At 33.2% G+C, this 17,461-nt stretch overlaps 1 protein-coding gene across 2 annotated transcripts in view; it reads right to left on the bottom strand.

The window, feature by feature from the left end:
• The window catches only part of LOC111139440 (ribosomal protein S6 kinase A6), a 183,427-nt gene that overhangs the window by 32,141 nt on the left and 133,825 nt on the right, over positions 1-17,461 (bottom strand). For both annotated transcript variants that reach the window (XM_022491688.1, XM_022491689.1), the window contains exons 7-11: positions 13,524-13,630; positions 13,173-13,210; positions 6,021-6,163; positions 875-945; positions 552-640 (exon numbers count right to left, since the gene is read on the bottom strand). In XM_022491688.1, the coding sequence (XP_022347396.1) occupies positions 552-640; positions 875-945; positions 6,021-6,163; positions 13,173-13,210; positions 13,524-13,630 (448 nt within the window). The remainder of the gene's footprint in view (positions 1-551; positions 641-874; positions 946-6,020; positions 6,164-13,172; positions 13,211-13,523; positions 13,631-17,461) is intronic.

Genomic DNA, 17,461 nt, shown 5'->3' with positions numbered 1-17,461 from the left:
TAAATCAAAGTAACATTTAACATATAACTAAAATTGAGGTTTATTTTTTCCTTCACAATTAAACTTACAATCTTGTATCTCAAGGCCAAATTAAAAAGTGCAACAAAGTCACATTGAAATTTTAACACAAGTACATAAATAAAACAATAGGATCATATCCAGATCCAGGGAAAGGTTACCAGTAAGTAGCCAAATAATGAGAGACTAGGGACATATTTACCTTGAAGAGTACTGGAAGGGACAAAATAATTACATTCAAATATGTAATAGGATTACCTATATAAGGGATAATTCTGTGAATTATTTTACAAGAGGTAATCCACATGATATACATAATGATAGATATTAAATGAAAGTTCTGAATAACTAGACCACTCCATTTTTAAATTATAGACACAATAGAGTTTACTGGATCCATGTACATATGAAATGCAAACTTCTAGGTATAAATATATAGCAATAGTAAATAAACTTAGCCAGAAAACAAAGTTACAATTATCCTCCCAAAGCATGCAATGTATTGTTATGAAAGCTAAGGCAATGAAGAATACCCAATCTATTTGCTGGATTCCTTTTGAATAACATCCTTAGAAGACTTTGTGCCTCAGCACTAAGAAATTGAGGCATCCCAAGTTTTGCTCTGTAAAAGAAGATTTTAGAAAATTTCACTTAAATCTAGCCATATTTTAAATTGACAGATCTTAAAAAGAATTTAAAAGAATTCTTTAGCAATGACAGACAGTGTCTCTTTTATGGTAGGAGAACAAAACAAAAGAGTGTGAAAAAATGTTCTTTGTGTCAACTGAAAACAAGTATCTCAAAACTGAAAGCAAGGAATTTTTCCCAAAAGAAAACAAATAATGTTCACACTTACTTTAATATCATATTCATGGTCTCATTTCTGTCTTTACCTTGAAATGGCAGAGTACCAGTAAGCATTTCAAACTAAAACAAATAGAAAGTAACACATAATTTAGCAGAACTTAGAATATATAATAAAATTCTTTAGGAAAAAAATTGAGACAGGTAATATATGATCATCAAATCATGTAGGATCTACATGATAGGTCAATATAGGACCAGAAAACTAAGTCCATTAAGGGCCTACACTTCTGGTACCCCACTACACATAGCCCAACTGACAAGTGACCTGTAGGAAATGAAACCAATCAATTTTTTCCAGTCTTGTCTAATCTGGCTAAGGTCCCAAAACCAATGCAATCTGAAAATAGATACATAGCATCTTCTTTTTTTTTTCCCAATGAATCATTCTTTTTTTGCCTTATTTACTATTTTTTATTATAATTTTTTTTCAGCATAACAGTATTCCTTGTTTTTGCACCACACCCAGTGCTCCATGCAATCCGTGCCCTCTCTAATACCCACCACCTGGTTCCCCCAACCTCCCACCCCCCGCCCCTTCAAAACCCTCAGATTGTTTTTCAGAGTCCATAGTCTCTCATGGTTCACCTCCCCTTCCAATTTCCCCCAACTCCCTTCTCTCTAACTCCCCTTGTCCTCCATGTTATTTGTTATGCTCCACAAATAAGTGAAACCATATGATAATTGACTCTCTCTGCTTGACTTATTTCACTCAGCATAATCTCTTCCAGTCCCAACCATGTTGCTACAAGAGTTGGGTATTCATCCTTTCTGATGGAGGCATAATACTCCATAGTGTATATGGACCACATCTTCCTTATCCATTCGTCCGTTGAAGGGCATCTTGGTTCTTTCCAGAGTTTGGTGACCGTGGCCATTGCTGCTATAAACATTGGGGTCCAGATGGCCCTTCTTTTCACTACATCTGTATGTTTGGGGTAAATACCCAGTAGTGCAATTGCAGGGTCATAGGGAAGCTCTATTTTTAATTTCTTGAGGAATCTCCACACTGTTCTCCAAAGTGGCTGCACCAACCTGCATTCCCACCAACAGTGTAAGAGGGTTCCCCTTTCTCCACATCCCCTCCAACACATGTTGTTTCCTGTCTTGCTAATTTTGGCCACTCTAACTGGTGTAAGGTGGTATCTCAATGTGGTTTTAATTTGAATCTCCCTGATGGCTAGTGATGATGAACATTTTTTCATGTGTCTGATAGCCATTTGTATGTCTTCATTGGAGAAGTGTCTGTTCATATCTTCTGCCCATTTTTTTGATATGATTGTCTGTTTTGTGTGTGTTGAGTTTGAGGAGTTCGTTATAGATCCTGGATATCAACCTTTTGTCTGTACTGTCATTTGCAAATATCTTCTCCCATTCCGTGGGTTGCCTCTTTGTTTTCTTGACTGTTTGCTTTGTTGTGCAGAAACTTTTGATTTTGATGAAGTCCCAAAAGTTTATTTTCGCTTTTGTTTCCTTTGCCTTTGGAGACATATCTTGAAAGAAGTTGCTGTGGCTGATATCGAATAGGTTACTGCCTATGTTATCCTCTAGGATTCTGATGGATTCCTGTCTCATGTTGAGGTCTTTTACCCATTTTGAGTTTATCTTTGTGTACGGTGTAAGAGAATGTTAGAGTTTCATTCTTCTACATATAGCTGCCCAGTTTTCCCAGCACCATTTATTGAAGAGACTGTCTTTTTTCCACTGTATATTTTTTCCTGTTTTGTCGAAGATTATTTGACCGTAGAGTTGAAGGTCCATATCTGTGCTCTCTACTCTGTTCCACTGGTCTATGTGTCTGTTTTTATGCCAGTACCATGCTGTCTTGGTGATCACAGCTTTGGAGTAAAGCTTGAAGTCAGGTAATGTGATGCCCCCCGTTTTATTTTTGTTTTTCAACATTTCCTTAGCGATTTGGGGTCTCTTCTGGTTCCATACAAATTTTTGGATTATTTGTTCCAGCAAATACTGATGGAAATTTGATCGGAATGGCATTAAAAGTATAGATTGCTCTAGGCAGTATAGACATCTTAACAATGTTTATTCTTGCGATCCAAGAGCATGGAATGGTCTTCCATCTTTTTGTGTCTTCTTCAATTTCTTTCATGAGTGTTCTGTAGTTCCTCAAGTACAGATCCTTTACCTCTTTGGTTAGTTTTATTCCCAGGTATCTTATGGTTCTTGGTGCTATAGTAAATGGAATGGATTCTCTAATTTCCCTTTCTGTATTTTCACTGTTAGTGTATAAGAAAGCCACTGATTTCTGTACATTGACTTTGTATCCTGCAATGTTACTGAATTGCTATATGAGTTCTAGTAGTTTGGGGGTGGAGTCTTTTGGGTTTTCCATATAAAGTATCATGTCATCTGTGAAGAGAGAGAATTTGACTTCTTCATTGCCAATTTGAATACCTTTTATTTCTCTTTGTTGTCTGATTGCTGTTGCTAGGACTTCTAATACTATGTTGAACAAAAGTGGTGAGAGTGGGCATCCTTGTCGTGTTCCTGATCTCAACAGGAAGGCTGCCAGCTTTTTCCCATTGAGAATGATATTTGCTGTGGGTCTTTCACAGATAGATTTGATGAAGTTCAGGAATGTTCCCTCTATCCCTATACTTTGAAGCGATTTAATCAGGAACGGATGCAGGATTTTGTCAAATGCTTTTTCTGCATCAATTGAGAGGACCATGTGGTTCTTCTCTCTTCTCATATTAATTTGTTCTATCACATTGATTGATTTACGAGTGTTGAACCATCCTTGTAGCCCAGGAATGAATCCCACCTGGTCATGGTGGATAATCTTTTTAAAACATAATTAACGCAAACATTTAACAATGAATGGGAAAAAATTAGCATTGAGCCATTTCAAATTGATACATGCTTTGTACAACAGAAACTAATACTACAATGTATATTAACTAACTGGAATTTAAATAAAAACTCAAAGAATTTCTATAAAAGGCCAATAATCTCATGAAAAAGATGTTCAACATCACTAGTCATTAGTGAAATAAAAAGAAAAAAAGATTTAGTCATTCTCATTCTCCTCACTGCTCCCCCCAAAAAAGCAATCAAAAAAAGAACAAGAAGCTACACATACCAATATCATAAAAAAGAATTTTTGAGATCATTGTACATGGCATAAAAACAATTTCTCTAAGAGATTTAACTGCGATGTAAATAATTAGAACATTAAATAATGGCATAAAAAAGACTAGATCTAAAAATTAAGATTACAGTTCACTAAAGATAAAACTTTTTATATCTCTAATATTTAAATCTTTTTTTCATTCATTTTTAATTATTATGTTCAGTAAGCCAACATATATCTCTAACATTTAAATCTTGAACTTGGATTCAGCAATGGCTTTTGCTTCAGTCCTCTGCTCCTTTATCTGAATTCTTAACCTTAGTTAGCTTACCCATTCCACTCTTCCCTATACACTGATGACTTTCAAATCTGTTCTAGCCTCAATCTTTCTCAAGCCCCAGTCATCCCTCCCAAACCTGTAGTAATGTTTCTCAACTGGAAACTGAAGAAGTAGAGGTAGGAGCCACAGAAAGGGAAAAAAGAAAAAAGAAATTATAGTATATAGGGAACATTGTTCTCAAGTTCCAGTCCCTTGTGTCCAAACCTAAAGATATGGTTCTCTACTGGGGATTGGAGGAGTAGAGGTGGTAATGGCAAGGACAAAAGGAATAAGGATATTATACTGGAATCACATCTCCCTCCCTAAATTAAATTGTATGTTGGCTGACTGAGTAGTGTGTCTTTTTTTTAAAGTCTCCAGATGATTTTGATCCTCTCTCCACTTCCCTCTCCTAATTTATTATCACCAAGCGGTTAGCCACAAACCTACAGTAACCTATGTAATATTTTATAAATTATTTCTCCACTTCCAAAACCAGCTCTCCTTCCCAACTATCTCTTTTCTACTGAACTTCCATTCTTTCAATTCCCTGAAGTTCATAAATTTTAAAAGTATCTTTATCTTTGACCCTTTCCTTCTGCTTTCATCTGTGACATCAAATCAGGTATTAAGATCAGGTACTTCTTTCTTCCTTCCTGAAATACATTTTTGCTCTAATTACCATCTTTTTAAAGAATCTACAAAACTTTCTTACTACTCCAGAGAATCACATGTATATAACTTTATAGGCTCATAGTCTCGTTTCCTCCACCTTCACCCTCACTCTCCACTACTATTCTAATATTCTAATTGGTTCTCCACTTCTTGCTAATATGATCACAACACTATACTTCCTGACTTGGAGCTATTTAAATTTTATACATGCTTCAGGATTTAAGTTTCACCTCCTCCACGTCTCCTAAATGAATGTATGTGATTTCTTGCCTGAATTCCAAAGGTATACTGTCAGTTGACTGAGCTGATCCAGTTTCCCCAACCAGACCATATGCCTTCTTAGGTCATGAAAAATGTCAAATATTGCACTTCCAGTTTATCCCAACCCCACTACCCTCTCCAAATGCCAGGTTTTTAATAGTTACTAATATATTAATGTGTCATATAGTATGTTATTCAGTAGTAAATAGGCAAAATGGATTATCAGAAAGATGGCTTACACAAGCAAATTGATTCAATAGCCATTCATTTATCACCCTACTTAATACTGCAAATTCTATCCTTAATTTATATCAGATTAATCAGTGTGTATGCCCACTATGCTAGGTACCATGGAAGATGAAAAGTAGTAGGAAACAGGATTGCTCTCCTCAAGAAGTTTTCAATCTTTCTAGGTACATACATGAAACAATTTGACAATAAGCCAGTTTATGGTAAAGTGCTAAATTCTGTGATACCTAATTAAAAATCATGTGACAGTTAAACATAGTATTCTGAAACCTAAAATCTGGAAAGCCTTTTTCTAAGTTTTAAATTTGAATAGCTTATAAAAGAATGGTGCCATTTACCTTTTTTTCCTTCTAGGAACTTTAAAAGAAACCAGAATACCAAAACTTTAATTCTTACTGTGTAACAGCTAGCCAGTCACAAATTTTTAGTAATCATGAACTGTCAAAACTCTATTCTCACCTACACATTCTAAAATTTAAATTAAAATTCTAAATAATATTACTTTTATATTGGCATAATTAAAAAAAAAATAACACTACTTACCATAAGTACACCATATGACCACCAATCAGCACTCTGGGAATGGCCTCTCCGATTTACTATTTCAGGAGCCATATACTCCACTGTACCACAAAATGAGTAAGCCTTCTTTTCTTGATCTACTGATTCCTTGCTGAGTCCAAAATCTATAATAACAATATGACACAAAAATATATCTGAAGATATTCAGAAAATAGAAAATACCAAAAGAAATAAAATTGTGTTAGGCCTTAAAACAATTCATGGATAGCCTATAATTACTTTTTAGAAACCTCTTCTGTGAGACAATGGAATGCAGCCTGTATTTCATAATACACTCTTTAAGAGCATTTAAAGATTGCTCAGTTAAATTTCATCATCAAAATACATGTTTTCATGTCTATACTAGAATATCATTCAGCAACTTTGAGAGGTCAACAATTAAATCAAAGCTGTCATAGTGATCTAAGTTTTAAATCAGGCTAAGACAAGGAGAGAGTAACTTACACTTTTTAAAACACTAAAAAAGCAAATTATGCTTTGGCTTTGGTGAGCTTCCATTTTTGTTTAAGGCTTTCAAGAGCTAAAGGTACTAATATATGAAAATCAATCTTATTCCTATGTGCTATCAATGAAAAATTGGAGGCTAAAATTCAAAAGGTACCATTTATAATACCACCAAAATCCCCCACATAAAATCCACAGGTATAAATATACAAAGTATATGTAAGATCTGTATGCTGAAAACTAGAAACACTGCTGAAAGAAATAAAAGTAGATCTAAATAAACGCAGAAACACATCGTATGCATGGTTTGGAAGATTCAGTGCTATTACAGTATCAGTTTTCCTAAAAAACTGATCTACAGGGGCGCCTGGGTGGCTCAGTGGGTTAAAGCCTCTGCCTTCAGCTCAAGTCATGATCTCAGGGTCCTGGGATCAAGTCCCGTGTCGGAGTCTCTACTCAGCAGGGAGCCTGCTTCCACCTCTTTCTCTCTGCCTGCCTCTCTGCCTACTTGTGATCTCTGTCTGTCAAATAAATAAAATCTTAAAGAAAAATCTACAGAGTCAATGAAACTGTTTTTAGAGTCAATGAAACTTTAATAAAAATCCCAGCAAGATTTCTTTTGTAAAAATCAAAAAGCTAAACTTAAAATTTACATAAAAATATTATAGGAAATATAATACCCAAAGTAATTTTGGAGGAAAAAAAACAATGAATGACTTACTCTACCTCACTTTCAATACTTAATATAAAGCTACAGTAATCAAGAAATTGTGGTATTGGAGAAAGGCAGACACACATATGTCACATATATGATGCTATATATTGACATACATATTGATGTATATCAATGCAAAAGGACAGTGTCCAAGAATAGACTAACACATACAGTTCTACTATAGTGCTTGTTTTGGTATTAAGGAGGGCACGTATTGCATGGAGCACTGGGTGTGGTACATAAACAATAAATTTTGGAGCACTGAAAAAAAAATTAAAAGAAAATGTAAATTTGTTCCAATGTGATTGATACATTAGGGAACAATTTGAGCATAATGTGAATTTCAAATGGGGTTGGCTTATGTGTGGCTTATGTGCAATTTTGTCTACAAGAGAGTACTAGGTGAAACACTACAAAACTGTACCTAGCTGAAGCAAGCACATACCCCACACATCGGTCAGCTATTTCAGCTCACCATGTGTATTATGAGCCACTCCTGTCCACCTGTAGTGTTACAACTTTCCTCCCAATTCCAGATAATCTATCTTCTACTACTTCACAAGAACCAACAAACTGTAACCCTTCTGACAACAATTCTACAAGCAAATTTCAGGATTTTTTTCCAAAGTAAGGCTCCTACTTATTGTAGAATTTACATATTCTTAAACACTTAGAATGTGTAAAAGAATGCTTTCATTTTTATCAATTTCCTATATTTATTTTGTCTGGTTATATATTTGAGTATTAAACCACTAGCCCCCATTTTTCCCATTAAGCCCTGTGCTTTTCATTATGTAATTATTCATAGTGGAATGATTTTTTTTTTTTTTAAGATCCCACATGCTGCATTAGAGCTGCCTATATATTGTCAGCTAATTTCTGATAAAGGTGTAAAAGCAATTACATGAAGAAAGTTAAGTTCTTTTCTTTGGTGTCAGAACAACAGGATATTAATACACAAAAACATCCACATAACATAAAGAAACATTAACTAAAAATGAATCATAGAACTAAATGGAAAACCTAAAACTAAAATTTCCAAAAGAATAAAAGGAGGAAATCTTTGTGATCTTGCATTAGGCATGGGTTTCTGAGATACAACATCAAAACCATAACTCATAAAAGAAAAAAAGTTGATTACTGGTGTTTATCAGAATCAAAACTCTTCAAAAGATACTGTTCAGAGAAGAAAAAAAAGAAGCTACAGACTGGAGAAAATATTTGCAAGCTGCATATCTGGTAAGGCTCTTGTACTCAATATATTTTAAAAACTCAATAAAACCCCTCGAAAATCAGTAGTAAGAAAACAAACAATCCATATTTTTTTAAATGGGCAAAAGATCTGAACAGTAACTTCTCCAAAGAAATAAATACACAAAGAGATGCTCACTGTCATTAATTATTAGGGGAATTCAAATTAAAACCCCAATGAATACTACTACATGCCTATTAGTATAGCTAAAATAAAAATACTGATACTACCAAGTAATGACAGGAATGCAGAGTAACTAGAGTACTCACATGTTACTGCTGGGTATGTAAAATGGTGCAACCACTTGGATGACACTCTGGAGGTTTCTCACTAAGTTAAAAATACACTTACCATATGATCAAGCAATTCCACTCCTTCAGTATTTACTCAAGTGAAATAAAAATTTATGTTCACATAAAATCTGCACATGAATATTTACAGTGGTTTTATTCATCACTGCCAAAAACTGGAAACAAGCCAAATACCCCTTAATTGGGGATTAGACAAACCATGGCATCATGATAAAATGGAACACTATTCAGCAATAAAAAATAAATTGATACACACAATATAGATTAATCTCAAATGCACTATATTAAGTAAAGGAAGCCAGACTCAAAAGGCTATTTACTGTATGCCTCTATTTACATAACATCATGGAAAAGGCAAAACCTTAGGGACAGAAATTAGATTGATATTTGTCTAGGGTAAAAAGGAGGATTAACTTATAATGGGGAAATTGTAGAGGGTGATAGAATTGTTTTATATCTTTATGTTGATAATGGGAATAAAACTAAATGTATTTGTCAAAGTTTGCAGAACTATAGATGAAAAAGTGATTTTTAAAAATTAAATCTTATATTTTGAGACAACTGCAAATTCACATGCAGTTATGTGAAATACTACAAGAGATCTCATTTACCCTTTACCCAGTTTCCCCCATGGTAACATCTTACAAAACTATATTACAATATCACAACCACAATATAACAAGGATGTAGTCAAGATAAAGAAAAATTCCATCACCACAAAGACCCAAAGAATGAGTTTTACTCGATGTAAATTATACCTTAATTCTATAAATGAAAATAAAGCCATAAGTCCTATATGGATCTCTTAAAATATCAATATTAATTTTAGGGTCTCTTGAAATTAATTTTCTAACCATGCTCAATATTTTCATTTAAAAATCACTTACCCTTGTATAATAACTCGAATGCATTGTGATTTTTCCACAATTTAAAAAATCTTTTCAACGTACTTCTACTTTATTTCTCTCCATTTTGAGACTTTTAAACTCTTGCACATTCCATGTCAAAGATTAGATGTAATAAAATTTAGCCCTCAAGGTCAGTTCAGCTGGATAAAACAACATACCTTGTAGAGAAGAACACTGGCTTCTTTGGCCATTCCAGAGAGGAGGAGAAAAGGAAGAGAATTTTCTTATCCTCCATTACCTTTCAGAGATTTATACCACTCCACAGAGGTCCTCTGCTGTACTTTCTGACAAAACTGACATTTAACACTAGAATTTGCTCAGCAATCAATTGACAAAAAATTTACAGTAAGAATTAGCTACAAGATTAAATAAGATATAAGTTAATCAGAGATTTTTCCAAGCCACTAATCTGAAAACAAAATACAGAAATCAGCTCTATAAAGGCTTTTTTTTTCTGGAGTGGGGAGGGACAGTGTATCTTTGTAACCTTAAATGACTCTGAGACTTCAAATTTTAAAAGCATGCCTAGAAAACAATGATTTCATGAGTATTTACTATGGGTAAAAGTAATCTCAGTGACTAATTTGCAGATAACCATAAAATTATTAAAATTATTTTAGGCATACATTCTCTCTTAAATATCCAGCTCAAGTACTGTGTGATATAAATTTCTGACAATGTATATTTTTTCTCCCTTCTCTTTATAGAAATTACCCTGAATTATGTCACTCCAAAAACACATTATAGCAACCACAGATAGTTGAAATCAACTGTAGAGACTATGAGGTGGGGTATTACAGAAAAAAAAAAGACACAAAAGCAATATAAATAATATATTGACATTTAATGCAGATATTTTGGGGGTATTCACTCTCATTCTGTTGATCTTCTGCTATACAATCATATTTTCAGTATGAGGTCAATTACGCTCAAATTATAGTCATACCAAGAAACATTTGTATAGTCCGCTGCCATTCTAGAGTAACCTGTTAAACATTCCATCTATTCTTTCTATCTAGAGGATTTTTAAAGTGGACAGGTAAAAAGAAAGACATTCCCCTCTCCTATGATTAAGGAAAACCTCCTAATTCTTCCTCCTAAGCCTAAGAAGAAACAATGTGGGGGAAGACCCTGCCTAGATATAGCCCACAGGTATCAATGACAAACAGCAATCAGTCTGGTACTTTTGACTATAGTATTCAAAATGGAAGGAAGAAGATAGGAAGGACAAGAGGAAAACAGGGAGAGGAGAAGGGAGGAAGGAAGAAAGGAAGGAAGAAAGGGAAGAAAAAGAAAGAAAAGGAAGAAAAAGAAAAGAACGAAAGGAAGAAAGGATAAAAAGAAAATAAAGGGAATAATGGGAAAAAAAGTAAAGTATTAGAATATTTGCCGTGAACAGTCACACTTTAACCGACATTACAGGAATGGTTTGAGATTAAATCCATACGTTTATTACTCATTACACAACTCTGAATTAGGCTATAATTATACAACAGTGTAAATTACTAATATTTACTATTGTATAGTTTCTTTAAAGAAATATTTACATCATTTTAAGGAAAATAGATTGTTTATATATGTGTGTGTGTGTGTGTGTGTGTGTGTGTGTGTGTGTGTGTGTATATGTATCACATTTTCTTCCTGTTATAAGCATCTGTCCTTTGCTTTTAAGTTTACATTTATTCTAATTAATCTTTCCTCCTCAGCTAGTTTTAGTCCAAAAGCTATAAAAGCAGAATTTACATTATAAGACTAAATATAAAACAATTTGACATCATTATTCACCCAATTAATCTTACTGTATAAAAGAGATATAGGTAGGATTTATTCTACTTTTTCCCCACCTCCCTTCCTTAACCCCTGACAAAACAGGTATAATTTATTTTTAAAAACGAAAAGAATTAAATTCTAATTAGCTTTGCAACTAAAACTTGATTACTGTAAGATAAAAATTATACAATATATAAAATCTTAAAATTCTACTGTTCTCTCCTACTATTTTTTCTCTCCTTATCCTTTCATAATCCCTTTAAACCTATGTTGCTTCCTTTATATATGAAAAAGAGAAGCAAGCTATGACTCAAAAATATTTACTAAACTTTATTTGAACTTTGTCACATTTGCCTGAGCTTTCAAGTTAACAGCTTTATACTTTATTTTTACATTGAAGCAGTATACTTAGGAATTTAAAGCAACTTACCTTTAATGTGTACTGGTCCAAAATTCTCTGTAAAGACCACATCTTCATTTTAACATTCTGATAATTAAATAAAGATTTTACTATCTATTTATAACATAAGTAACCTTTTGAGATTGGCTCACTCAGCATAATGCCCTTGAATCCATCCAAGTTGCTGCATATATCAAGAATTCTTTCCTTTTTACTGCTGGGCAGTATTCCATTGTATGGTTGTATCAGTTTGTTTATCTATGCATTCTTTGAAGGACATTTGGGACATTTCCAGTCTTGGGCTATTATAATTAGAGCTGCTATGAAAATTCATGTATAGATTTCTATGTGGACATAAGTTTTTATTTCTCTAGGACAAATGCCTAGGATGGGTACTGTATGGTTCTATTTATATCATATTCTCAACATAACAAAACTAGAGATGTAGAATAGATAAGTCTTTGCCAGGAGTTGGGGGAGTTGGGGGAGGGCATGATTGTAAAAAATGGGCAGCACAAGAGACTGTAACTGGGCAGCACAACAGAGTTCTTTTGTAGTTGTGAAACAGTTTTGTATATTGATTTGTGGTGGTGATATTCAAATCTGTACATGTGATAAAAAGTCACAGAATTATACACAAAAAAAATGCATGCAAAAACTAGTGAAATCCAAGTATATGGTCCAGTGAGTTGTATTATACATATCAATTTCTGGGGTTTGATAATAACACTATAGTTTATAAGATGTCACCATTGAGGAAAGCTGGGTGATGGGTAGACAAGACCTCTCAGTACTATTTTTGCAACTTATTGTGAGTCTATAATTATTTTAAAATAAGTTTTTAAAAGTGGTATAATAAAGATATTTTACACTTAAGAATCCTGTGAGGATTAGCACCTTGTGTTATAGTAAGCCGACAATATTCAAAATAAAGAAAAATAAAACATTTTCACAAATAAAAAAATGAACCTCTGATTCCGAAACACTTGGTTTAAGTTTATAATTCACTGTATTTCAAATGTGATAACTACTTATGATAAATCTTTCAGTATAGGCTAAACTAAGATGATGTATTTTTATCTAGAAAGCCAAATGTCATTTGTTAATCAGGATAGTAACTCTCTGGTATATAATTTTTTGGCATTACAATTAGAACATATTGAGAGCTATCTTACCTATCTTTTATATGAATTCTAGTTCACTAAAGAGATGAATAAAATACAAGTCAAGGAAAAAAGAAAACAGGCTTAGACAAATATATATTATAGAAAAATATCAAATGGACTTAGGGTAAAATAAGGAAATTTGCATACCTGTTAACTTGATATGTCCTATTTCATCAAGCAGAATGCTGTAAATCAAAAATCATATACAAGAAGATGGAATAAAATATTTTTATATAAAACATTTACACAAAAGTCATCATATACTTTAAAATAATATTTATTTGATATACTTGAAAATATGTAAATGATTAATTTAACATCAATGGGAAAATAAAATCAATGGGTATCCCATAAAGATTACTTTTCACAAGTAAGTTTCATAAAACTGTATAGCTCATATTTTCATATAATTTTTAAATAAAATAAAAGACTTAATGGAGAAAAAAGTAGTTACAGAAGTATTGGTAACAGGGACTCATAAGGAGAATATAGCTTTACTTTTCTGGCTTCAGGTCTCTATATACAATTCCTAATTGGTGCAGATGATCCAAAGCAAGGGCCAGTTCTGCAAGGTAGAATTTCACATCTTCCTCTGTAAACAGAACCTAGAATACAATAATTTAACATTTGATCCTTTTTTCAATATTGAACTTTTAAAATTTATGTCATTAAAAAACCGGTAAACAGACAAATCTAGGTAAGTAAAAAACAAAAAAAGTAGACAGATGAAACTAAACTCTTTAAGAATCCTTTCCTTCAATATTAACTGTTTTTTTTTTTTTTTTTTTTTTTTTTTAGATTTTATTTATTTGTCAGAGAGAGAGAGTACACACAAGCAGGCAGAGAGGCAGGCAGAGAGAGAGGAGGAAGCAGGCTCCCTGCCGAGCAAGGAGCCCGATGCGGGACTCGATCCCAGGACCCCAGGATCACGATCTGAGCCGAAGGCAGTGGCTTAACCCACTGAGCCACCCAGGCGTCCCAATATTAACTGTTTTAATGTAAATTTTCCTAAAACATTTTATGGAATTTACATATCTTCTACACTGAAGAGTGAAAATAGTTTATGTGAAAAAAAGCATTGTAAACTATAAAATACTATGTGTGTAACCATGAGGTATACTTATTATAGGTTTATGTCTATATTCATTCATAAGTGAGTGTTAAATTTACACAGAAAATTAGGTACTACTCAACCATTAGATGTATTTTTTTTCCATTGGATATAATTTTTAAGACTTATCAAAGGCTTCTGATGGGCAAAACAAATAACTTGTCTAGAAATTGGTTATTTTCACTACAAAAATATCTGAATTATTAGGAAAGCTCAAAATTTGAATGAAATATCATTAAACCTTATAACTGACTTGCCCATTTAGAATTATGGCCCTTCAATTACATAATACAGACTCTGGTTACTAGTAAAATTGCAGAGAATGAGCAGTTAAAGATAAATTTTGAAACTCTACCTGCTTTTTAAAATAAGCTATAGAAAAATAAAGATCGTGCACTATCTAAATTTCAGGGAGTTCATTTGAATATTATAATGGTAAAGTTATAAAAACATAATTTTCACTTGATACCTTATTAAAAATAAAAGTATTTGTTATTTAACTTCTCAGAAAGGCTAATCAAAATTTTCATTTAAACCTAACACATGAAATCCTAAACAAAAATCTTTCTAACTCTGAAGAAGCAGCTTTGCCCAGGTTATAGTTTTTTTTTTTAAAGGATTTTATTTATTTATTTATTTATTTATTTATTTGTCAAAGAGAGAGAGAGAGAGAGAGACAGAGCACACACACAAGCAGGCAGAGTGGCAGGCAGAGCCGGAGAGAGAAGCAGGCTCCCTGCCGAACAAGGAGTCCGATGCGGGGCTTGATCCTAGGACCCTGGGATTATGACCTGAGCCAAAGGCAGAGGCTTAACCGACTGAGCCACCTGGTGTCCCACGTTACAGTTTTATGGCAAGCATATTATTTTGTCATGAAGCTGTCTCTGTGAAAAGCCTCGTGATAGACACAAATAAGAAACTTACTAAGTAGAAATTATGTGCCAGTAACTTTACAGTTATTATGTTACTACAACCTTTCAAACAACACTCTGAGGTATATATATTATCACTACCTTACCTCTGGAGAAAGTGACTCAGAATCAGAATAGCTAGAATAATATAGCTTATAAGAAGCAGGCCTACAATTTGAATTCAGGAATACTTATCTCGAAGAACTACCTCTTTCACAGAAGCCACTTCCACCATATGTTATGTTTCAGCTTATTTTTAGTTTCACTACTATGAATGTGTTCCTATTTACTAATCATCCTATCACCAATGAACCCATGAAAGAACATCATCTAAACACTAGCACCTGGTAAGGTAAGCATTGCTAGTCTTTTGTTGTCTGCTCTTCAAATCATTTATGTATGTATGAATGCATGTGTGTTTTAGCATATTTAAGATCACAGTATATATATTATTTCAGTGGCTTCCTTTTTTCCCCACTTAATATTGTAACATAAGCATTCTGCCATATCTTTAAAATTTATTCACAGTTTTCAGTAGCTGCACAATACCAATATACTAATTTACCATAATTTACCTAAGTGTTCATTTGGATTATTTTCAGTTTTTCATTATTTTAAATAACTCTGTAATATGCATATGTGTTATTTATATTTATGATTATTTCCCCAAAAAGGATTTTTAAGAAATAAAACAGGAAATACTGGGTCTCTGAAAATAAACAGTCCAAGATTTTGACATACAGAATAAAACTATTTTCCAAAAATTTTACAATAATTTCTACTCCCATCAGCAATTTATGAAAGCATTTGTCTTACCACATCCACAATAGCACTCTTCAAAAATTTTTTTTTTAAATCTGATACAGAAGAAAGCCACCAATTGTTTATTTCTTAAAATTAACATATAATGTATTATTTGTTTCAGGGGTACAGGTCTGTAACTCATCAGTCTTACACAACCACCAATAATTTTAAATTAAATTTTGATATCTAGACTAAAACATTTTTCCATGTCCTTTAGGCCTTTCTATTTTGTAAGTGAATTCTCGGTAATGTTTTTGCTTATTTTCCATTATTTACTTATGGTGTTTTTTTTTCAATCAGTACAAGTACCTCAAATTTTAAAAATGTCAGTTCTCCATCACATTACTTGTAAATATTTTCACCATTCTGTGCTTGTTTTTGACATTCAGGAATTATTAATTTTATGCAGTCAAATTTACATATCCTTTCTGTATGATTTTCCTTCATTATTTAAATGATTAAGGAGAAACCTCCATTAAGTGGTCAACAACACATTTGGCTGCATGTTCTATTAGGACAATTGTTTTCCAGATTTAACTCTTAAGTAAAATGTATCTTTGTATGGTAGAGATGAAAATTTTAAATGATCTTTTTCTGAAATATCTAACCAATGTATCATATACCATTGACTGAACAATCAATCTCTCTGACATTAACTTGTGATTCATCCTTTATCATAATAACATATAGTAAGTCATATATACATGAGTATTTGGGGGATTTACAGTGTGTGTCTAATCTTGTGTTGATATCATGATGTTCAGCTTATAGCAGCAGTTTTACAGGTTTTAAACAAGAGGTAGGGTAAGAAAAGGGTGTTATTCTCAAAATGTGTTAGTTTTTTTTTATTTGTTTACTTTTCTGGATAAGCTGGTAAAATTATTCTGTCACATTCAAACAAACAAAAATTCCCATTGGGGACTTTATTTGAAAAACCAATTTTTTTATTAACATATAATGTATTATTTGTTTTGGGGTACAGGTCTGTGACTCATCAGTCTTACATAATTCGCAGCACTCACCATAGCACATACCCTCCCCAAAGTGTATCATCCAGCCACCACATCCTTCCCATCACCCCCTCCAGCAACCCTCAGTTTGTTTCCTGAGATGAAGAGTCTCTTCCATTGTTTGTCTCCCTCTCTGGCTTCATCTTGTTTCATTTTTTCCCCCTTCCTTCCCCTATGATCCTCTATCTTTTTTCTCAAATTCCTCATATCAGGGAGATCATATGATAATTGTCTTTCTATGATTGACTTATTTTGCTCAGCATAATACCCTTTAGTTCCATCCACAGCATTGCAAATGGCAAGATTTCATTTCTTTTGGTGGCTGCATAGTATTCCATTGTGTACACACACACACACACACACACACTACATCTTCTTTACCCATTCATCTGTTGTTGGACATCTAGGTTCTTTCCATAGTTTGGCTATTGTAGACATTGCTGCTATAAAAATTTAGGTGCAGATGTCCCTTCAGATCATTACATTTGTATCTTTAGGGTAAATACCCAGTAGTGCGATTGCTTGGTCATAGGGTAGCTCTATTTTCAACTTTTTGAGGAACCTCCATGCTGTTTTCCAGAGTGGGTGCACCAGCTTGCA

Source organism: Enhydra lutris, unplaced genomic scaffold (assembly GCF_002288905.1).
Source record: "Enhydra lutris kenyoni isolate GAN:26980312 unplaced genomic scaffold, ASM228890v2 scaffoldscaffold107, whole genome shotgun sequence".
NCBI classification, from domain to species: domain Eukaryota; kingdom Metazoa; phylum Chordata; class Mammalia; order Carnivora; family Mustelidae; genus Enhydra; species Enhydra lutris.
This window is presented reverse-complemented; position numbering and strand designations above follow the sequence as displayed.